Genomic DNA, 23,933 nt, shown 5'->3' on the forward strand with positions numbered 1-23,933 from the left:
GTGAATGTTTGTGCAAAATTTCAAGGCAATCCATCAAATATATGTTAAGATATTTCTGTCTGGAGCAAAGTGGTGGACCAACCAACAGGCAGACATTGCAAACCATAGAGCTATGCTGCTTAGCATGGCTAAAGTGTCACATATCCAAAATACCAGCTTTTCAAGAAAAGCCTTAAAGGAAAAAAAAAACTTTTATGTTAATAGGCCAAAGGGTTGTGGAATTTATTTTGAAATCCTACAATTTAGTTTCAAATACAACCATCAAAAAAGTCTGAGGAGGTTTTCATCATGCAACAGTGATATGCATAGGAACAGACCACCACCTGCACAGACCGTCCCACTTACCAGACCCCAGGCGTGCTTCACCAATAGGAGAGTCTCAGCCAGAATAGCAATTTCTACCAAAAACAATAAAAATAAGTCAAGTGTGGATCATAGAGTCCCTCTGGCACCCCTGTGTGTGGACTGGAGTAATGAAAAGAATGTAAAAATGGCCTGAGCTCAAATCACGCTCCAGTCAAACAAAGGAGGAGTAATAGGGCATTTTGAGAGTAGGAAAACTCTGAGCCTGCAAGTAATTTAAATCAGGGGACTGACAATACAGTGTGGTTTGTGGGGTTTTGTGTTTTCGTGTGCATGCATGTGTTGGCGTTCAAAGTTTGTGAGCGCCAACACAGTTTGTGCGGTTGTATGCAGTGCAAGTGGAGGAATGAAGGATCTGTTATCCAAAGATATTTGTGTGACCAAGTTCATGCGTGTTCCTATCTTTGTACGGGTTGAAGTTGTTTCACAGTCATTTAACTGCATTATATGGTTTCTTAGACCTGGTGAGGTTGTTGTGTGTGAGTACACAGACACGCACAAAATAGAAACACACACAAACGCTGCCCTCCAACTCTCTGTGTAAAACTGCAGCTGGAGCGGTTGGCTGGTGAAATCTGATAAATACAGTAAAATGTTGAAGCTGAAAGTTTTAATAAGCACTATTATATTATTTTCTTTCCATAGGACTTAATGGTGAATCTTTGTGTGTACATCATTGTGTTTTATGTGAGAGCAGGTTTGTGTGGATGTACACTACAGTATGTAAGGTTTTAGCTTTAAGTGCTGTACAGGGCTTTAATCAGGATGGTAAAGGAGCTTAAGATTGTGTCAACTGTTTGTTTGACTTGAACTGGTGTAAAAGTGCTGCAGAGCTCAACCAGGGGCTGTGATCCTACCATTCTGTAAAGGTAACATTTGGTAGTCCTTTGTTGGACTCAAACATGTGTTTCAGATATTAAATTGGAGAAAGGATAGTTTGATTTGGCACTGATTTCTGTACCGATGATGCAACAAAAGATGCAGCTACATTAAGATACACCAACCTCGCTCAGTTCTTATGGAACCTGACTCTGTCGCTGCCAATGTAAAGTGAATGAATGTTGGCTCCCAGCGTAGAGTTCTCATCTCATGGCACTTGATTCCATCTACAGCTTATATCCAATACACTATATCAAAGTAACACCCACTTTTACAACGCCGTCAATTAACAAAAACTATTTTATACAACTTAATAAAGCTACAAAGTGCCTTACAGGCAATCTTAGCCCTGAATTATAGCAAAAAATATCATTTTATAGCAGCTATTGGAATCCTTTAATTGACTACTATTTTCTAAAATGTATTTTTTTTTTATTATTCTATTCGTATCTTCTCCCTAGAAACAAAACATAAAAAACTTTTGTGAAGGGGATCTGCTCTCTGCTGTTTTGGCTCAGTGGGAGTTTACTCAGACAAGAAATGTAAACTGTCAACTTTAATTGATGACTAAGTAATGTAACATCTCACTCTCATACATGGCTACAGGATTTTATCATACACCTTTGCTATTTCACATAGCCATTCCTGCTAAACCCAAAAGTAAACATGCTGAGCAGTGCACGTAAGAGCACACATACTATATGCACCTTTTTTGGTGTTCTGTAGTTCTTGTTATAATCTCACAAACAGAGTGGCTGTAAAAACTGGTCGGATTCTCCAATAATTTCTCTACTTACCTTTGTGTGCTCAGCTCATCAGTAAGGAAGGCACCTCTTCGGCTTACAATCCTTTACCTGAATCCTCTGGTTGGAGACCCTGAGAAGATTATATATAGCGTGAAGCATGATACAGCTTGGAAGATTTCTCTGTGGCCTAGACCTTCATTTTTGTCCAAAACTATTAAAAACACATGAATGAGCCACAATGTTGCATTGGCTCCACATAAAGTGCTGCACACTAGAGGTTGACCGATTCATCGGTTTTGCCGATTAATCGGCACCGATAGTTGATTGGTTGACTATCGTTATCGGCAAAAATCCATACCGATAGTTTTTCCTGGTTGCGTCCGTTGCTGGAGTGGCTGAGAAGCGCGCGCTGTCATTCATTACACAGTACGCAAGAGCTGAGAAGGGTCTGCTGGCATCATGCATTACAATAGCGGCCTCTAGAGGCGAAATAAAAACTATCACTGATGCCTCGTGTTGTTTATTTTCGACACGTGTTACTGCGCGCTGCACGGAGAGCACATGCTGTGCGGAGAAGGCTGACATCAGATGCGCGTTTAAAGCATCGACAGAAAGGTATACAAAAAGGTATGTATACAGTACATTTTGTATCATTATAAAGTTATTAATTTGTTGAATAGATGCTGCATTAGTAGAGAAAGAACAGCACAACAGTATGTTTGTTTGCTTTCGAGGCTGAGATGACGCTAAACATTAGTAGTAGGCTAACTTACCTCAAGCGGTTAAAACACTGACAAAAATAAACGCAAGTCCGACCCAAATGTCAGAATCAGAACCCTAAAGGGATCGTCCACGATCCCAAACGGCACTTCTGATTCATATTTAGATAATTTAATAACGTTAGTTAAACGTAGAGACTTACTGATTGGTGCAGCTAAAAGCTAACGAGTTAGCCGTCACGGGGGTGTCTTTGGTGTCTTTCTAGCCTCTACAGGTCATTTTCTATCCAGCCTGGAACTTGTGCCTTTTTTCGGGGTTGGTCATTTCTGCCGCTAACTCCGTGCTACCCATAGACAGTAGGTGCTACCGACAAGGGGATCTCCCATGATGCCTTTGTTTATGTTTTCAACCAATGGGAAGGCAGGTCCGTCACACATTACGCCTTATATGGGCATCCAAGCGAGAACAAAGAGTATATAGTGGGAAAGATAGATCCCTCCAGGTCAGAGATTGTCTGTTACCGTTCTAAACCGTTCTACAGAGAAGAATGGCGTCACTGTTTTGAGATTTGGCATACATTTGGGCCTTTTTTTAAATGAAATGATATGAAAGAAATGTAAAATAGTTTGTCCTTTATATGAATTATAATGCTCATTATGTTTATTTTTGCACTGGATGACTCCAAATATGTAGAACTGTTTTAAACAACACACATGCTTGTGTAGCATTGCTGTACAGTTAAACAGTAACATGTTGAGTTTAACTGTTTTTGTTATTTATTACTTTTTGTTTCAGTTTGAATGAATGTCTTTTATTGACTTCAATATTTATTTATATTTATTTCATTTAGCATGTTTTCATGGTTCAATACAGTTTTTTTATTTTTATAATAAAGTTCAGCACTGTTTTACTTGGAGTGTCATGTTTGTTTTTATCCAGTATCAATTCTAAATACTATCGGTCGATTAATCGGTTATCGGCAAATACGGCCCAACCTAGCTATCGGTATCGGTAAAATCCACTATCGGTCGACCTCTACTGCACACATTATAATTCTCATTTTTAGTGGATCTCTCAGTGTAGTTTGGAACTACTTCTATCTTAAACTTACGCTCTAAAAGTCTTTTTCAGCACCAGAAACAAGTGAAATGTTACTGTTGGGTCTTAAGTTCCTAGTAAGTCGTCTAAACAGTTACTGGGAACTGTCTCATAGTAGAAAGAGCAGGATAAGCTGAATGCCTCCATATTTTTAAAGAGAACCACCCAGTAACACCACCTTTAGTTTCCTATTGTGAGAGACTCATGGAGGCCTTGTGTATATCAAAATGTGTTGAGGCACTTCATCAAGCCCATTCCATACAAAGCGATGACAGGTTCACATCAAGAAATAGTTGTTAGATCCAGCTGGTCTGCAGGTTTTTGTGAAGCAACACATTGACTCTGCTTTGCCTCTAAATTTCCCTTCACTCTTTAGTCACAACTGTAGTCCAGTATTGTATTTTTTTTTTACTTTTTTTGGCATGAAGGATAATTACCTCCCAGCCTTTTTTCTCTCTCCACCACCTCCATTTGTAACATCAGGAAACTGTAGACTGTCCTCGGCCATACAGTATTAAACTGAGATACTTTCCTGAAATGAGCTAATGGTCTTGCAACTTTGCTCTTGGCTGTCTCATTTTCTGACGTTGCAGGAAAATGATGTGCTGTGTCTTTACAGCGCAAAAACACTTGTGAACACAGTGAGAAAGGATTGTGCCCAGTATCCCTTTTTAAAATCAGGGAATGACCCGGTGGGTCTGAGTCTGGTGATTGTCAGCAGTGGCTGCTCAGTTCAAAGGCTTCATACTATATAATAATAGGCAGACAGATGGAGCTAACAGAGCCCATCCACCAGATGTGGAGTCTGACACACTCCAGTGTCTGTGCTGTCCGTCTGTAGCCTGCAGCTATACAATATACACACTGACGAGGCAACATACAACTGTATAATTAATAGTACATCTCTCTACTTCATCAGAGAGAGCTTAGTGCTCCATTGCGTATCTTTCTCTGTCTCTATTTCTAGGTCTTTTTCTCTTGCTCACTTGCTCCCACTGACTATCTATCAACCTACTATCCAAACCCTGCTTTCAGTTTATCCCCTAAATGGTTTCCTCCACCTCAGACATCAGTTTTATGCCTTTCATTAAACAGCTAAGAAACCTGTGAAATCCTTCTGACATTGCAGAACTGTGTGTGTCATTAGACTCCAACTGTATCATCAAAGACTTGGATAGAACTGGGAAAATTCCTTCATCTTTGTCCTACACTCATGATAAATTGTTTTGTTAGCTCACACACTACACTGTTGCTTTGATCCAAACTATTTTTGTGTCCACATTTGTCACTGCAACTCTCAAGTGAGTGGACTTTCAGTAGCCTGGCAGCCCATTTCTCAACCTCTGTTTCTCTCTGCCTTTTGAAGAGGAGGGAAGATTGTTTATGTTAGCATGATCCAGACCAGCCCATCATGGCCTGTATGCTTTGAAAAGGACCTGGAACACTGCATAATGTGTACAGAAGAGAGACACAGTATACAGTATATGCTGGTAGGACAGACTTGGAGAAAAAGGGAATCCCTGCAATGGAAATGAAGTAAAAGTATGCATGGGTGGGTTTCTCTTACACAGAGAAGAGAGGAAAAGTGACAAGGCAGGGAAGAGAAAAGGACAGACGATACAGCAGTTTAATGAGACGTTTTGATCCACCAAATGAAGCGCCACGATAACATCAGGGCCCAGCGATATTACTGTAAACATGTTCCATATGCTCTCACTGTCTCCACCTTTGTCTGCTTCCTCTCTCCTCTCTGCCTGTCTCACCCCATCTCTTTTGATTTCCTCCTCCTTCTCACTCCTTGTCTATCTTCCCTATTCTTCTCCTGCCCACTTGTTGTTTTATTGAGGAATGCTCCACTGAGGAGAGCATTTGATCTCACTGATGCTTTGACCTAAAGAGGGAGGGAGGGAGGGGTTTAAGGCTGCATGTGTCCCCAATTACACCGCCTAGATGGCAGCGTAATTCACTGCTGCACTCAGTGACTGGTTGACGCCTAATCAAGGCCAGAGTACCTTAACCTGCTGCCAAATCTAACACATACATAGACACTGCACATGCGTGACTCTAACTTGCGCACACACACACACACACACACACACACACACACACACACACACACACACACACATGCATGCATGCTCAAGACAAAAGCCTTCACAGCTCGCCACATTTAAAAGCTTATATTGCACACATTCTGTTGCCCCACCCTTTCTTTTTAACTTTCCTCCACAGCAGTTTCGTAAAAATTATAAATAATAAATAATAGACTTGACATTGTCTCCATCCACTTGACACTGACGCTTGTGATCTTACTTAAAACGTAACATATTTCCTCACAGCTATCAAACTCAGTTGACTGTGGTCTGCACATCCATGGTTGCAATACAAACAGGAATAGATAGCACCTAATGCAGCGAAACTTACTGTGGTGCAAGTGTAAACAACTTCACGCTAAAACAAAACTGATAGTGTAGCCCACAGCTCACTGACTGCATGGCAACATTGCACTTTCTGTTTGCGTTTGTAGTGCTAAAAATCTAAAATGATTTAACCCAAACGGAAATGAGGAAAAGAAAAACACAGGAGTGACAAAATCCATTGAATTATCTTTTTTGTTTTACACAACCTTTTTTTCTTTTTTTTTATGGGCATATAATGTCCCATGAACATTGTTGTGATATTCCTGGGTCACTAAGCTCCTCTTATGTTGACTCACATGCATATATGTGTTGTGTGTTGAAACTGAAACTGAAGTGACTTTGCAGTCTGTAAGAGGAGTAACAAGTAAAAACAGTCTCGGGTTCAAAGGTCTGGCACATTGATGAGAAGTCAAGAGCAATAACATATGAAGGTAAATCGCACGCTGCGAGATCCTGCACTCAGAGGGATCTAACAGATTTCATCTCTGCAACCTGGAAGATTCTGAACAGGAAATGAGGTAATACAATAGAGATCTTTGTGCCTGTAGTAGCCCTTTAACACTTCTTTCTTCTCTGCGCCACCATCTGCCTATCCTCCTTCCCATCGTCTGGGGTGGAGGTGGATCAGTTATGAATTGTGTGTGTGTTTGATAGAACGGGGTTTATGTGAGGTGAGACTCTGTTTGGAGAAGCAAGCTGGGATGCTTTACAAGGTGTGCTTAGTCAGCCCCCGCACCAGTCGTCTGGTGAAATGAGATGGAAATTACAACAATCTTTGGAAATGTCAGAGGAACTGTGATCGTCTTTGTGGCAGATTTTGTGTCTCTCTCTGGCACTCTTATTCTTTCTCTTTTCTTTATTTTTCCCACTTTTTTGAAGTTCTCCATGTTTAATCCGCAAAGATGACTTTGGGTGGAAGTGTTTTCATAATCATCACACAGTTGCAGCCAATGGAAAACTACGTCAAATAACAGTGAGATCAGGAATGATGTTCCACCCAGCATGGTTATTTGTTTTCCACTGTGTCTGCGAGGCCTCATGCATCATAAATTATCATCATAATAAATTGTGCTTGGTGCAAATTACAAATGATGAGACTTTAAATCTGGGAAGACAAACTTTAACTTTACTAAAACAACATTATTTGCAGTGGGGTTTTTAGTAGAAAACCGCAAAATGGATTTTTGTATTTAATTTCTAATAAATACTGAACATTTTAAATACAATGTATACACTTTTATGCCTTATAGACGGTTGGGCCAGTTAAAACAAGTGCTCCCCACATATCTTAAGAACGTGAAACCAGATTCACATACATTTTAACCAGTGTGGGGTTGCTGCTATTTTCTCCTTCAGATTGGCATTCAGCTAGCCGGGTGTCTTTTTCCAAGCTGGGTTTTCAATCATTCATCCCTCCGTCTTCTCTTCACTTTGTATCCTTACCCGTTTTTTCTTCACACATTATTTTTCTCCTCCTCACACACTGATGGTTCCCAACATACAGTTTAAAAATCTTCCAATCTGTTTCCATTCAGCGAGTTTCCCACAACGTCAAGTTTACCTTTTATCATCTCCACAGTTTTCATTACTTACATCTGCCTGACATTTCACCCTCTTTTTGCTCTTTTGTTCTGCTTTTACATATTGTTGCCCTCTTTTCCCCCCAAACTGACGCAGAAACCAGTGCAAAAAACTCTTTGATGTCATTTTTCAGTTTTTCAAGAATCGGTTTAGGAATCGTTTTAGGAATCGGAATCATTTTGAAAGTACCGGTTCGGCATCGGAATCGTAAAAATCCAAACGATACCCAACCCTAGTTCTTTAAGATCTTTAATGAGTGCATGTCATATTTTGAGTAAATGCCGTTAACTTAGATACATTTAGCGACCATTGTTTGGATATGTTGAATTAACTACATCTCTCAGCACATTTTGAAATGTATGTGAAGTGTTTTGTGCTATGGAATGTGAAAATGCTCTAGTCCAATTCCCTGGCTGTAGATAAGTTTTTCTACAGTAGCAGAAACGATTTTGGACGCAGACATTGTGGGTTTGTCTCTGGATTGTTTTCAGCTCTCTCTTTGGGGACACAAAGCTCTCACTTCTCCCTTCCCAACACTCATCTCTCTCCCATCCTGTCCTTTTCTCTCTTCCATCCTCCTGTCTTCCTCATTAGCCGGCTACCTTTTCCTCTAAACAAGTGGAGGAATGCTGGTGCTTATTTTCTTAACCTGGGACGAGGAACAGTTCCCGTAGAGCATTGGTGTGATTGACAGTAAAGCGTGCTGGAAAGGCTAAGAGGTTCTCTGTTTGCCTCAGAGTCTTGCTGTTGGCAGCCCAGACTTGGTCTCCAATATAGAGCTGGAAAACCAAAGATTAAGAATAACACAGGACGTTTTTACTGGAATGAATGTTTCTTGCGCACATGGCATTTCTTTCTCACTTTCATCTCTCATCGTCTTAGTCTCTACAGTATATCTCCCTGTCTCTTATTTCTCCCACTACTTGTTCTCTCTATTTCAATTTCTCCGTCTTTCCCAGTCTAACTTTCTCTGTGGCCTGGAGTCAGATTTCTTGTGGCTGAGTCTATCCTACAGCGTTGTTCACTGAGAGCTGACTAAGAGTCATGAGTTGATGGAGACACGATGTCTTACACCCAGTTTCCCAGAAGCATCCCAAAATTATTTAGCACAGTTTATCTGTGCAGTCTGAAGCCAGCAATCACTGGCCCCTGTTACACATCAGGTCAATCAGTTCAATAAGCAAACCACAGTGGTTATGTGAATGTTCATATAAGTCTCCTATAGAGCTTAAAAAAGAAGACTTTGACAGATTGTTTATTGATATGATTTATGATAAGCTTATCTTAATTGCGTTTGGAAATACCAACAGAGGAATACACAGATGTGTATCGAATTGCAGTATGATGGAAGACAGACTAGCAGCATTCTGGCTAATAATTCTTTCCAAATACACCATCACTGGCTTGATGTGTCATTTAAATTAAACATCCTTAGCTTGACATGGTCACACTCTGTGTTTCATTAATAGTGTCTGGCCCAAATACTCTCATTGATTTAAGCTGGCCTGCCAACACTTTTCAGTCATTATGTCCTGCAGACAAGGCAAGGTTCAGCCTGGCGAGTGAGGAAATACCAACAGAAGTGAAGAATGGTTTTGGAATGGCGCCCGGCTCAACTGTAGTGACATGATGTCTAAATCCAAGTCAGGTTTGAAATCCAGCAGCATTATCCTGGCATTCCCAGATTCCATGTGCTGGGGCCTCTCCTTTTGAATTTGTCATCCTCGAGGAATCCGGGAATGTCGGCCGTGAGCTTATAGAGTATGTACGTGTCCCTGACTGCACCTGAGCACACACACAAGCATGCAACATGGCATGTGTCTTATTCACACTGTTGGCACACATGATCCACTATTTACAGAAAAGTCACGTACAAAACCCAAGCGAGATGACTATATTAATGTCCCCACACACAGACAGACTGTCTGTCTGTCTGTCTGTCTGTCTGTCTGTCTGTCTGTCTGTCTGACAGACAGACAGCCTGACTGACTTTGGCTTTAGGTCTTAAATCTTAGATTCCATACCTGACCCCGGTGACACACAGAGACCTCAACACGGACGTAACGTGAACCTGCACCATATTCACATTCATTAAACGCTATGTCTCATTCTGCACAATACACTGAACATCCTTTGCAGTAAAGTGACACACTAACATGCAGGTGTGATGACCCTATTCACATTCCACAGACAGATGAACAGACAGACGGCAACCTGTGGAGATTACGTCAAGGTCTCAGGGCTCAGTCTATCTGCTTGGAAGCGATCAGGTTTTCCAGAAAGCTGAGCGCTTGCACACTCACACATACACACACTTATACCGGACCTGTCAGGTGAAAACAGATGAGCTGCACACAGTAGGTGGTAACATGCCTGTGCACATTCCTCACTTGTCTGCTTACATCGCTAGTAACAGGAGTCGAGGGGCGCCTCACCCAAAATGGGTTAACCAGGCCTTACATCAGTGTGGTTTCCATTGCAGAGCCTCACAGGGACAGCAGGGGCTTGTGCATCCGCCTGGTTAACCTATGAGGCCACATGTAGTTCTAAAGGGCCTGGCAGGGCTTCTGCAGAGCCGTCAGCACAGCATGAAGTTACTCTACGAGCACATTTTCTGTCATGACAAAACAGACAAATGTGCAAGATGGACTGTAGCTTAATGTAAACTGAGATTCATTACACAAAGCAAGCCTTTCCCTGCAATGGAGATGTGTGAAATTGCCTTCACTGTACATAAATCCCCCCCAAAAAACTTAGACTTAAGTTCATTCACAAGCTCCAGCCCTCTGTGTCAAGTTTACATTCTCTGTGTTTGCATGGGTTTCCTTGGCACTCTCAGATTTCATCCCATATTTCTAAGACATGCAAGTAATCTGGAGGACTAACAACTTTCATTTGCCCGTGGGTAGAAATGTGTGAGTGGACCTGACCAGTAAGAAGACTAGCAGTTATTGATGTCAGCTAAATCTAATTTATATGGCTGACATCAATATCACAATTATCTGGAATATTTTCTCGATTATTCCGATTTTTATGTAAATCTAGGTATGGCAAATGTATCTACATTCACCACATAACATGAGTAAACTAAAGTTAAGTTCAATTAATTGTCTCAATGTTATGCTTTTTATCAAACAAAACTTCACATATGTAAAACAAGAGCTCCAGCAATTAATTTGATGATACTTTAATTACAATTTGCTTGGCATCATTACTTCAAACAAACTTATAAAAAACACACACACTACAATCACTTTATCCTCAAATGATTCTGCTAAAATTTCATAGAAAGTCAAGAAACGACAATATTGACTTATGCCAAGCCCTAGTGTCACTTAATTGAGATCCTAAGGTATAAAGGTTACATTTTAGTGTGATCTACGCTACCTAATTCAGCCTTGTGAGGGAGAGAAGCTACTACTGTATAGGGTTTCAGTGCACATAGTGGGAGCCCCCTCCCCTCGGTTTGTGTTGCGTGTAGTTAGACAGAGTGGTGGTGAAGACTGGTAGATGACATTAAACTACTGGTTTATATTAAAACTTACAACAAGAACATCCCCATAGAGAGGTCAGAGTCCGCTGCAGACCAGCATCCCAGGAGGTCGTAAGGATTCAGTGTATTTCTTAAGGACGTCACTGTGCTGTCCACTCCAAAATCACCCACCATGGACTGAGGAATGCTGAGTAGTGACAGTTGTCCGTGTGAGCCTGACGCTATGAGATAATTTTCAGTGAAGTGACAAGCTGCTGTTTAAAGGAATCTGCTTTGCACTTGTTGGTCTGCGTCAGCTTTTTTCTTGGTGTGCTCAAGTTTCCTCAGAAGTAGTTTAGCAGCGTACTAAAAAAACCTCTGAAGTGGTTGGGAGTTCAGATTTAATGTTCGATAAATTTTTACAAAGACTGAACAGTGTCTCCAGAAAGGACGCGCATGTCAACTTGACCAAGCTCCATTTAAAAAGGAAAAAGATTTTAAAAAACAGGCACGTTTTACCCACAAAGCCGAAGTTCCCTCCAACATTTACTGACAATTTTGCAGCCAAGCCAAGCTATAATTTGGCTATGTAGTATACATCGCATAAAATGTCCTCCCTGCTCAGTTCTGTGTGATTTTTGGAGGGGAAGCAATACTTTTTTCTTCTTTTTTTTAACTGTGCTTTTTCTTGTCAGAGCAAATGTCTGTTGCAACTTGAGGTCTTTCTTTTTGTTATTGTCTATTGTTCTGACCAAAAAAAAAACGCAGCCTCCTGTCATCTATCCTGCTCACATCTCTCTCCCCCACTCAGCCCTCCTGTCGATCTGTGGTCTTATAAGGTTACAGAGCAGAACTTTCTGAGGCGATGCAGGAGTGTGTGTGTGTGTGTGTGTGTGTGTGTGTGTGTGTGTGTGTGTGTGTGTGTGTGTGTGTGTGTGTGTGTGTGTGTTTGTTTGTTTGTTACTGGTTCCTGTGTTCTTTGGTCCATGATGTCCTCAGGTGAACACTTGGTCACTGAACTGGCCCTGCTTTTATTCCTCTATATGCTCCAGTTGAGCCTGGGAAAAAAAACTCCTGCACACCCACACACGCAGGTGCAGCTATACAGCAAGCACACACACACACACACACATGTACAGGTAGTACAAATCGTCTGTGTCTGAAATTACTCCCTTTTTACTATATTGTGCACACTCTATTTACTGTCTGAAATCTCAAGTTACTTCTCACTATTGAGTAATCTGTTTAGTGTCTATTATATAGGGAGTAGTGAATGAGTGAACAAAGGAGTGGTTTTAGACACAACTGTCATGAGCCTTTTTCTAGCTCTACTGTCTTGTCCCCTCCTTCTGTCTTTAAAGGATAATTTAAGGATTTCAACTCAGTTTTATTACAATGTTGGTGGTAGTTTTAGCATTATTTGTATTTCTGATAAAAACGATGTACTTACCAAGTTAGGAACACATCCATAGTGCTAAAAAGATGTCAGCGTTAGCAATTAGACATGTTTTAAATAGTTGAAAGAGTAGGCAAACAGTAAAGTTATTTCTTAAAGTGTCAACAGCATAGTCCAATGTTATCAGATCGTGTAGAAATGGCCAAAACTACAAATATAAGCCTCAAGTTGTACTTAATTAGAATTTCAGTCATAAGAATTACCATCTACCTACTTATTTTCTGTTTCCTCCTTCCCTGTGGCTGGCCATCACTTCCCTTGACTCTTTGATTCCCATGTATGATCATGGTAACAGTTACTGTATTTACATCTGACACAATAAATAAACTCTCCAGCCAACACAAACCTGCACTCTGCCTGGTTGGACAGAAGCCCACTTCTTAAAAAGCTGATTTTACGAGCTTCTTCACTCTGGGTTTATTATGAAGTCTCTTTTTTTTCCCTTGCTGCCTATTTTTTCGCTTTCTCACATTTTCCAAGTCTTCTTCCCTCCATTTATCTCCAAGTCCTGTACTCTCTTTTGCAGTCCTCCTTCTCTTTTCTTCACTCCTGCGCTCTTTTTTTCTCTTTTCCTCTTGGCATGAAATAATCTTTATGTTCTCAAATCGCTGTTTTTTTGCTAAAACTGTAACTTTCCGCCTGTTTTCCAATCTTGAGCCTAATTGTGCTAATGATTCATTAAGGCAGCTTGAGTCCTACATGGTGCTTGATCTAGTTCTGGATGCATGCAACAGTGGGACATTACTTATCTCACTCTTCTCATTGTCTGTATGCTTAGTTGTGTATTCAAAAGGAATAGATGTTCACATGAATACTTTGACTACTTCCTTTTGGTAAGCATGCAGAAGGGAAATGAGATGAGACAGTAGGGAAAATCAAAGTAGGATTTGGAGGATACTTTTTTCCTAGGTTAAAAAAAAGACATACAGACAGAGTGAGACACAAGAAGAGAATAAGAAATTTGCTGGATGGAAAGAGAGATCTGATGAAGACATATTGGAGAAGGAAATGATTATCATTCCTGAATTTTCCACATCTGCGCATGTGTATCTTTCACCTCTTAAAAAGAGAAATATGACATATAGCTATAATGTAAAAATGGTGGTTTTGCCGTTCTTCCAGATAACCCCTGAGTTAGCTCAGTTTTCCAGCTAATAGGGATGGAAGAGGACCTTGGGAGAGGCCCTAATAACAGAGCGGGAGAGCTCATACATCAGTCTCACTCACCACACCAACCACCCTGGCTCCAAACACAGCCCCCCAGACCATATAACAGCATATTAGTTGCTATGCATAACCGCTCAAATTGAACATTTCTGATTTGGTTCAGCTTTACCCTTTGAGGCTCCCTCTTTCTCACTTTCTCCTTTACTTTAACATCAGGCCTCTCACTCATTCCCATTCTCATGAGTTTGAAGCTCTACACTAATTCCCATATGCTGCTGTCACAGTAAAGTCACACCAAACTCTCAGAGCTTTACACTGCAGGGGTGAAGCACATGTCCCTGTGTGACTTTTATCATCATAAGCCAAATACAGCTGGATGAGGATCAGAGGCTGCTTTCATGGAACTTTCTGTGTGGAGATCTGATGTCTGGGCTTCTCAAAGCCACCTTCGTGTTAACCATTTACTGTAAATTTTGCCACTGGGATGGCAATTAAGTGGCACTTGGTTGCAATTGAAAGAAGAGTTTCCAAAACTTTCATTTTTATGAAATATGCAATACCAGCCAAGAGGGGGAAGTGATACTATGATAAAGATTGTCGAACATCCATCCAGCATATCATATCTGACATGCTATGGAAATATGTGCACAACTGTATGATCAAGGTGCCATTGCATTTATTTGAAAATTACTGTAAAATTTGGGTTTGTAACAGCTGATATAATGGTCTTTTAATAAAAACCAATGGGCAGAGATGGTATCAGAGCGCTAATAGTTTTGGGAAGCTGACTTGTGGCTGCTAAAATGGAAGTTATGTGAAATGACATAAGCAGCAAAAAGGGACCGATGCTGATAAATCCTCTGAGAAATGCGATGAAATGGGGATTTCAGGAGGTGCTGTAGGTGTGAAGCACATACAAAGGAAGTGATGACGGTGATGTTATCAGCCAACAGCCAATCACAAAAGAGAGGGACACATTCACGGAATTAACACAGAATCATAGTTAAAGTATTTGTAGGTATTTTATTTATTTATCATTTAAATTATATTGTCATGATAAGTCCCTTGGAGTGTTGAAAAACACACAAAAAATGCCAGAATAACTTTGAGTGACTGCAAACTTGCATACCTACATTCATTGAATGTGAACGTATTGCTTCATTATTTATGCATACAGTATGGGCGTCTGCATTTGAGCCGGTATGCAAGTGTATTTGCCAACAAGTCATTGTACCTAAATGACAAGATAAGTTGGGTGTCATTGCCATCTAAATTGACCCATATCAGCATTTTTCTGATCTGACTTTCTGTGATCATACCCAACAACACAATAGGCGGTTTTGTCAGTTCGCTTTTAAAACAACCCATATTACTATTACAAAAAACATTCATTAATTATTTTCTGATCTGTCACCTCAATAGCTAAGGTTTGGTAAGTTTAGGCATCTAAAACTGCTTGGGTAAGATCAGGGAAGGTTGTGGTCATGGTTAAAAGAGACCAACATTGACTGTTGATTGGAAAAAAAGGTGCTGACCTCTGTCTCAAGTCAAAGTCAGACTCTTGTCAGATACTTTGTACAAGTATCATTGAGCTAAACCTATGATCATTTTCAGTCATTCGTACAGGCAGACGAGCATTATTTATATAATACACACATCCAGTTAACATATGGGAGAACATCTGAATCGGGATCATGATCCAACCAGGGGGCCAGGACCACAACTGCAAGAACCATTGATCTAAACTGAAACAGGCGCTGTGAAGGTGCTTATTTTTAGGCTATCATTAACAAATGGGCCTAACACAATTGCTTCCCTCTGTTACTGAGGAACATTAAAAAGCTAATCTCAAAATTACTCTGCAGTTCATCCCAGATATTCCAGATGATTCATTCTCAATGAAAGAGAACTAACAGATGTGACCTAAATAGGAGGGATAAAGTGGAAGAGAGAGAAATAGAATATAAATTAGGCAATAAACTCTTGTCTAGTTGGATACATGTCAATAAAAATCAAATGTGCTGTTTGTTCCTGAAAAAAAATTAAACTGTTCCTGAAAATAGCACAATTCTTCTCAAAATGATGCAGCTATGCCTACTCCATATTGTTTTTATAAACTCTCTCAATGTACACCTTTCCCTCTTCCCTCCTCTTTCCCTTTCCCGTATTCCCGTGTCCAGCCCCTCTATTGAACTCTCACCTGGCTACACTTGGCTAGCTTTGTGTTAGTGAAGCCAGTGAGCTGCAACGGCCCCTCTCCTCTGTCCTTTGTAAACCACAGAGCTCTGTGTTTCTTTAAGCCTATCAACCCAGAACACAGAGAGAATTTAGGCTCACCTTGGGGCCAGGACTCGCTATAATACACCATGTCATCTTTGGAGCCTCGAAGAACGAACCAGATTCATTTTGGGTCCCATAACACAACTCAGAAGTATATGAAAGCAAAGGATAAACATTTTCTAGAGGGGATAACAACCTAGTTTGCAGAGATAAATCGTTATCAGTTTAATAACACAATGAGCACACACCTATCTGTATTGTATATCGAAAACACTCTGAAGAAAAGAAGAAACAAAAATTCAGAAGCACAAGAAACCCAAGAATTCAGACAGACATGTTTTAAATAGATGAAAGAGAAGGCAAACAGTAAAGTTATTTCTCAAAGTGTCAACAGTATAGTCCAATGTTATCAGCGCTCTGATACCCTCCAGTGTTGCTAAAAATCTGTAACAGTCTTGACCCTAGCTCATAAAGGTGCTTGCCTGTTGCCAAGCCTCCAGACTCCCTCGCTAACAGGTGCCGAGGCCCAAAGAACTGCTCATTAACACAGCTCATTTCACAAGCACCACCACACAATCATTACCATCCTGACACAGCACTTGTGAAAAAACACATTATCACCCAATTAGCATGACCCCGTGTCAGGCAACTGGTCCTGTTTGATTGCAGACTTTCTCCCCCACTGTCACCCTGCATGTCACACACGTAACAATGTTTTTAAGTTGTAAATAAATGAATAAACTCTTTTAACTTGTTTTTAAATGTGTTGCTGAAACATACAATATGTAAGTATAGTACTGTGTGTGCAGCGCAGGTTAATGCACATGCTGGGCTTGGGTTTCTGCATGTGTTTAAGCCTTTTGCTTATTCATCATGTTAAACTATCCCAGCCTGCACCAAGCTACACACATACACACACTGGGTCAGCCTGAGAAGCAGAACTCATTGTAACTGTGGGACAATGTATGTGTATTTGTCAGTTTCAACAGTTTCAGGTCCCATCTGTCAGCCCTGCATGTTTAAGTCCTGCAGGCTGTTTCATTTGTCAGGACTCACCTTGTGACCTGTGGCAGTGCACACTGAAGCCCATTTTCTCCTTTCTCTCTCTCTGTAATGAAAAGCAGAGAGTTGCTCTGTCGTCAGCTGGTAATAAAGCAGCATTAGGTCCACATGGCTCGCTGACGGGCTCCCTGTTGTACATTCAAACCTTTGATCTACACCAGCAAATGTACAATGCTATCACCAGATTTAAGATGGGAAAACTCTTAAAGCAGTGTTTGTGTTTGCTGTTTTGTACACAGAGGTGGCTGCAGCACTGATTTTTTAACATTAGCTACCACACAGACTCTTACCTCGTTCTTTTGACTTTGTGTGACTTAAATTAAAGAGTATACCCTAGGGCTGAGCATTTCTGCCGTCGTAAATTTAGGAGCATCCCATTCACGCAGAAGGTCTTGTCGAGAGCAGTGTGTCTGTTGTTGCAGTTTAAAGTGACCCCCTGTCCACACATACAGACTTAAGTCAGGCTTGCGGGTGTGTTTAGCATTGAACTGCTCTTTTACCCTCTTCACCCTAGTATTTAATTTCCCGAGGGATGTTCGATGCATTGTTTGTCATTCAAATCCCGGTAGCATGTTTAAATTTTTATAGAGACTAGAGAATCTGCTGACTGTCAATCACTTTTTTTTTTTTTACATTTCTTTACTTCCCTACTAAGCGGCACTGGTTGACTTTTGATTCTTTGAGTAGCGGTAGGCGGTGGCAGCTTGATTTTTGTAGGTTCAATTCACAATAAATGGCATCCTGTCGCATTTCAACACGGTCTCACGGTAGTTTGTGAAACGGTAACGTTATTTTTAATCTATTAAAATTGAATCCATTGATTCACGCGACAACGGGATTGTTGTGTTTAGGAAAAGAACGGGGAAATGAAACGCCACACGATCCCCGGTCTCCTGGGTGAAAGTCCGGTGTGGTTTGACCATCCACCACCCCAGCCAACCTCCCTGCGCAGATTTTCACCATTTCATACTACTCGCTACCGTAGTCGTGCTGTGATCAAAAAAGATGCTTCCCATTGAAATACATTAGTTTAAATAACATGCTCACCACCACGAAAAAAAGACACACGTGTCCGTGTACACGAATCAATAGACTAAATAACGTGACCATTTCACGAACTGTCGTGAGACTGGGTTGCGCATTTCCGGTTTTTGAGTCTGTATTTGTGATAGGGGGCTGAAGCTCAGTTTGTCATTTTTTCATTTGCTCTTCCACATTTATTCTAATTGCAGGGTTCATGATCCATCAAGTGAAATCGCAATAGAAGGTGATAGAGCCCTACAGCCAGAAACATGCTAATAGTCTTCTCCATTTCCTCTTGTTTACAGAGTTTCCCCAAGACCCCAGTGTGATAGCTACCACTTCATGGAACACTTCTAGTGATGGTAAAGACACACATTAAAAAAAAAACACACACACACAAAGCAGGGCTCCATTTCAACACATCATTAACAAACTTCTTTCCAGAAAAAGCGTTATAGCTGTGAACACATCTGTTACAAGCAATATATGTTCACAGTGCAATTAACCCATGGTGTGTTGAACTGTAACCCCACATGTGCTGTCTGAAATTACATTCAATGATGTGCTAAAATTATTTTTCTTCAAATGGTCACCTTCAGCAACCCAGACAATTGTCCCAGCATAGGCCACTGTAGAGGAATATTGATGGAACAAATTACACATTGATGTACTCAACATGTGGGAATACAGCCACAGGTGCATTGTATTTCCCTAATGTCCACTGACCTAATTTTAGTTCTGTCTTTGGCAAAAGCTAACAGTGGAACGTCAAAATGTGCTGATGCTTTCACTACATCTTCTTACACTTACGCTCCATATATTCATCTTTCAGCTTGACTTCAATGGTCACCCCCTTATTTCATCAACTTTGGCCAGGCATCCCCATGCCATTTGGGGGGAAATAAAGAAAGTATGAAGTGTGTTCATGTGAAGTAGAAACCCAGAGTTGTCTGCAGATGTGCTACAGGAGTAGACCACAGGACAGAGATTGTAACAGAGCTGTAGTCTGAATTTTACTTTTTTAGACAGGGCTATTTCAGGTAGAAATTCCCTTCATTTCTCAGAATGCCTTCTGAATGAGCCCACACAACTTGCATTTTACCAATCCATACTCAGACAAGAAGATGCGACACAAACAGCACTGATCACATACTTGCCTGCATACTTTTAAAATGGGTTTCCACTGGAGGGCAAATCAGGGTGGAATCCCTACTGGCTGACACCAGAACTAGTCTGATAATCAGGCTGCATTGGCACTTAATTCATTCAGGCTGACATTGTGTTCATGTTAGTTGATTTTTTTGTTGTTTGTAACTTTGTTTGACTCAAATGTGCGTCTTTGTACAAGCGTGGATTAAGTAGTTATTCCTGTAAATCTACCTACAACATTTAGTGCAGCTGCATCAAAGTCATCCATGCTTGTCGTCATTTTTGTGGGCACTTTTTTCTGTCATTGTTTTTAATGGCTGTAGTTAAGTGGCGAGCTAGCTATGTAGGAAGATGACATCCCATTCTTAATCCCACATACACAGCTTTGATTGGTCGACTTTCTCCTGGTAAGGGAAACAGCCATCTGAGATCACCAGACCCCGACACTTAATACGGTTACTTACTATTCAAATTGCAGCAGAAAAAGCAGCAGTAGCGATAAGCTCTTATCAGTGCTTCTTTATAACTTTCTGTTGCTGTTGTCATTTGTTGTTTGCTGCTGACCTTACTTGACATCCTGATAAAATGCCCTATCTGTCACAGTCTGTCATGGGATACAGGAAATGCAGGACCCAATTGCAGTAATACGGAATAAATAATTTAATGGCAAAACTTACAAAAGGTGTCCAGAGGTTGGCAGGCAAATACAAAAACAGCTACAAGCAGAATCCCAAAAACAGGAACAGGAAAAAACACAGAACAGTGGCAAGCAATCCACAAGGATTAACAAGGAACACCAAACAGAATACACAGCAACAGATTATACGGCAGACAGATTGAACGGGACACAGAACGAAATGATCCGACAAGCGACAAACACAGAACAGGAACTAAATACACCAAGTAACGAGGACTAACACTGGACAGGTGACACAACAGGTGAAACAAATCAGGGTGGGGCAGAACAATCAAAAAAGGCGGGAAACGAACAAAGACAGGAAGAAAGCTAGACAAGACAAGGGAGACAAGACAGACTACAAAATAAAACAGGAAACAGAACATAACAGAAAAACAAGACCACCACAATAAGACAAAACGCCAAAACCCTGACACTAACCACTGAAGTGAAAATAATTATAAAATGAATATATGAGGATGCACACAACCGATACTTTGAAGAAACACAGGATGCATAGGGTAGCCATCATGCACACATTAATGCACTGTTAAAATAATATATCAGCACTCTTAATCTGTCTCACCAAACTAAACTCTTTGCACTCACAGAGTATCCTGCACTGGACTTTTCTGCTCCAGATATCCAGGAGTTTCACAGTCAAACAATTGCTTCTACATTTGACATGCTTTGACAAGAAAACAAACTTTAACAAATCAGATTTAACATGCAATCCACCTGGTCCAAATCCCTGAGAAAATTGACTGCAGGATGCAATATGGAAATACATGTATACCTTAAAGGCTGCTTGGTTCTCCCACATAGACTTGTTCAACCTATTCCTCACGTCTTCTGGAGCTGCCCAGGTTTAGTTCAGCAGATCCTGACGGAGGAAGCATTTAAAACTGCTGTCCTCCTGTCAGCATTGCAGGAACAACTTAGTCAGAACCATAACGTTTTTGTATTTTTTCCTTACATGGTTGCCCAGAGTTATCAGTCAAATCTCGATCCCTCTCCTCAGTTTGCCCCTGGCTTGGAGAGCCAACATCCGCCTATTCCCCCACAAAGATACCCTGACATGGAAGATCCTCAACATGAGACTTTATTGAACTTGACCTTTACTTTTGCTCTCTCAATTTGTCTGGTTTGTTTAATTCATCCCTTGCAAAGCCGAATCTCCCACAACATCCGCCCCGCAGCAGATTCTGTATAGACATAAAACACTTAGTTAAACACACAGTTGCAAATCAAGAATGTTTAAAAAGTCCTACATAAAATAAGGAGTAGTTAAACAAATCATAGAGACAGCTTTATTTTCCACAACAACATGAAATATAAAAACCTACAAAAGCTGCGTGTGTGTGTGTGTGTGTGTGTGTGTGTGTGTGTGTGTGTGTGTGTGTGTGTGTGTTTGTGTGCGCGCACCCATGTGTTCATAGTACTGTATCTGTGTTTGTGTGTGTCAGTTTGAGCTCGGACACATGACTAACATCTGTTTCTTATCTGATGGATAGATGGTGATTGCACCACTTGTTTTGTCTGCAGGCAGGGAATGGTTTTGATTGACCAAGCAGACAGCATTCAAGTAGCGTGGCTCTATCAGTATGCATCAGTAGCAGGAAGTTATCATGCTGAAAGAGACTCATTATTGGGCTGAAATCAGGAGTGATGATAGTTTACTGAACTCGTTTTCCCTGAGGCTTTCTTTCATTCTTGCTTTCTTTTTCTTTGTTTCATTTTATCCGTTTTGCTTCCTTCACATCCTTTCCTCTTTCCCTCTTTCTCTGTTGGAGACTTGGAGAGTGACCCAACTTTAATGAAACTCACCTTTAGCCATAGCTGGCAATGCTACAGTCCCAACTCCTCAGTGTATCTACTGTGTTTAGTTAGCTGTGCAGCCACTCAGGTTTCTGTGCCTGTGTCTTGCTGAGAGCAGCCTGCCTAGCACAGCTTTACTCTTGTGCGTGTATGCAATTGAATATAGACATATATTTGCATATAGAAGTACAATGTTGCGGGTGAGATGAGAAGGTATTGTGTAACTTGTCTAGTTTGGAACATGTATAGTTTGTGTGTGTTGCGGTTGTGTGGGTGTGCGCGTGTTTACGTTTGTGTGCCTGCGTGTGAGTGTTTGATTGTACAAAACCACTGCGAGCAAATGCACGCTGATGACAGGGCACCATTTAGTCGCCGGCCACATTAAAGGGACAGTCCATAGGCATAGGTTTGAGTTTCACAGTACTCCTGGTGCCAAATACCACAACACTCACCACGAGACAATTACATACAGGGCGGCTTTGTTACACAGACATTGGCAGGACATCTTTCTCCTCTTCACCTCTCTTCTCATCAGTTCCTCTTGTCATCTCCTCTTGTCTCTTCTTTCCTTTCTCCTGCTCCCCACTGCTTTATTGTCAGTTATTATAACAGCTAATGAAGTGTGCAGGCACACAGCTCCAAAAACCATTTTCTTTTCCATCAACTCAACTAATGAGACAGTGATAAAGTGACTCAGTTTGTGTGACCCTCCTGCCTTTGGCAAAACAGTCATGCCTTTTAAGAGCAGAGCTGTTCTCATTTAATGTATGTAAGTACTTTTGTTTTTAGATATTATAGTCAGACTCAACAGGCACATTAAGTCTGTAAAGTGTTGCTTCAGTATGTAGGCGATTCGGTCCACTACACTCATAACAGTGTACAGGAACAGATTCCCAGCAGACCTGACTTTGTGTTGATAGTTGGGAAGTCAAATCAAAATGAAAACACACACCCACACACAGATGTAAGCATTCACTGACACACACACACACACACCCTCATTAAAACATGTATCACCAACAGTAGCAATGACCTCAGGTTCTACCAGTGTGTGTATTTGCACACCTCTGTGATTGGTGTTAGCATTGCATGTTGTATGTGTGTAAGTGTGGTTATGAGAGGTGATGACCTAGGGAGTGTTGCAACGTTAACATTGCATACACCTGGAGCCGACCTAAAACCATGTACAGTACATCCAAGTTTGGGTATTTTTACATTTTCAAATATGCTTTTATACTGTATATGTACTGCATTTATATAGGGCCTTTATTTAAAGCACTTTACAATTTGCCTCTCACACACACATACACACACACACACACACACACACACACACACACACACACACACCTGACCATCAGGAGCAATTTGGGGTTCAGTCTCATGTCCAACAACACTCGCTTTATACCTGCAGGCAGAGCTGAGCTGATCTGGTTTGTTATTAAATCAGAATCAGTGTTACTGCCAAGTAGGTTTTCACATACAAGGAATTTGCCTTGGTATTTAGTGCATAACAAGGAACTAGTACAAAACTCAAGAATATATAGAAAAAAGGTTTTCACCTTTCACACATTGCACATTTTTACCTTTTGGAGATTTAAAAGTTTAATTTAGCATTTTACTAATAATGTCATATCTACCATCTCAGTACTTATATGGTTGCCTAATGACATTTAAAGTGATTACAAATGGTAACATAATCAGACTCAACAGATTCAATTGAAACTCATTATTTTATTTGTGCTTTTGCATTCCCTTCTGTCCCAGCATACTTCTTAATTTGTATTCATATCAGTTTGTCCTACCCATTACACCACCTATTACATCTTATTAACGGATTGTGCTTTGATAATCTATTTATTGTTAAAGCAAACAGAGGACACAGGAGTCTGTGTGAGTGCATTAAATGCTTACTGTGTGTGTGTGTGTGTGTGTGTGTGTGTGTGTGTGTGTGTGTGTGTGTGTGTGCGTGTGTGCGTGCGTGCGTGCATGTGTGTGTGAGTGTGTGTGTGTGCGTGTTGTC

The 23,933-nt window shown here is 40.8% G+C and overlaps 1 protein-coding gene across 3 annotated transcripts in view; it reads left to right on the forward strand.

Moving 5' to 3' along the window:
• The window catches only part of ror1 (receptor tyrosine kinase-like orphan receptor 1), a 130,181-nt gene that overhangs the window by 66,713 nt on the left and 39,535 nt on the right, over positions 1 to 23,933 (forward strand). For 2 of the 3 annotated variants that reach the window (XM_031283958.2, XM_036007503.1), the window contains one exon: positions 18,573 to 18,629. The exons of the other annotated variant lie outside the window; for it this stretch is intronic. In XM_031283958.2, the coding sequence (XP_031139818.2) occupies positions 18,573 to 18,629 (57 nt within the window). The remainder of the gene's footprint in view (positions 1 to 18,572; positions 18,630 to 23,933) is intronic. 3 annotated transcript variants of the gene reach the window in all.

This window comes from Sander lucioperca, chromosome 11, assembly GCF_008315115.2.
Source record: "Sander lucioperca isolate FBNREF2018 chromosome 11, SLUC_FBN_1.2, whole genome shotgun sequence".
In the NCBI taxonomy this organism is placed as follows: Eukaryota; Metazoa; Chordata; class Actinopteri; order Perciformes; family Percidae; genus Sander; species Sander lucioperca.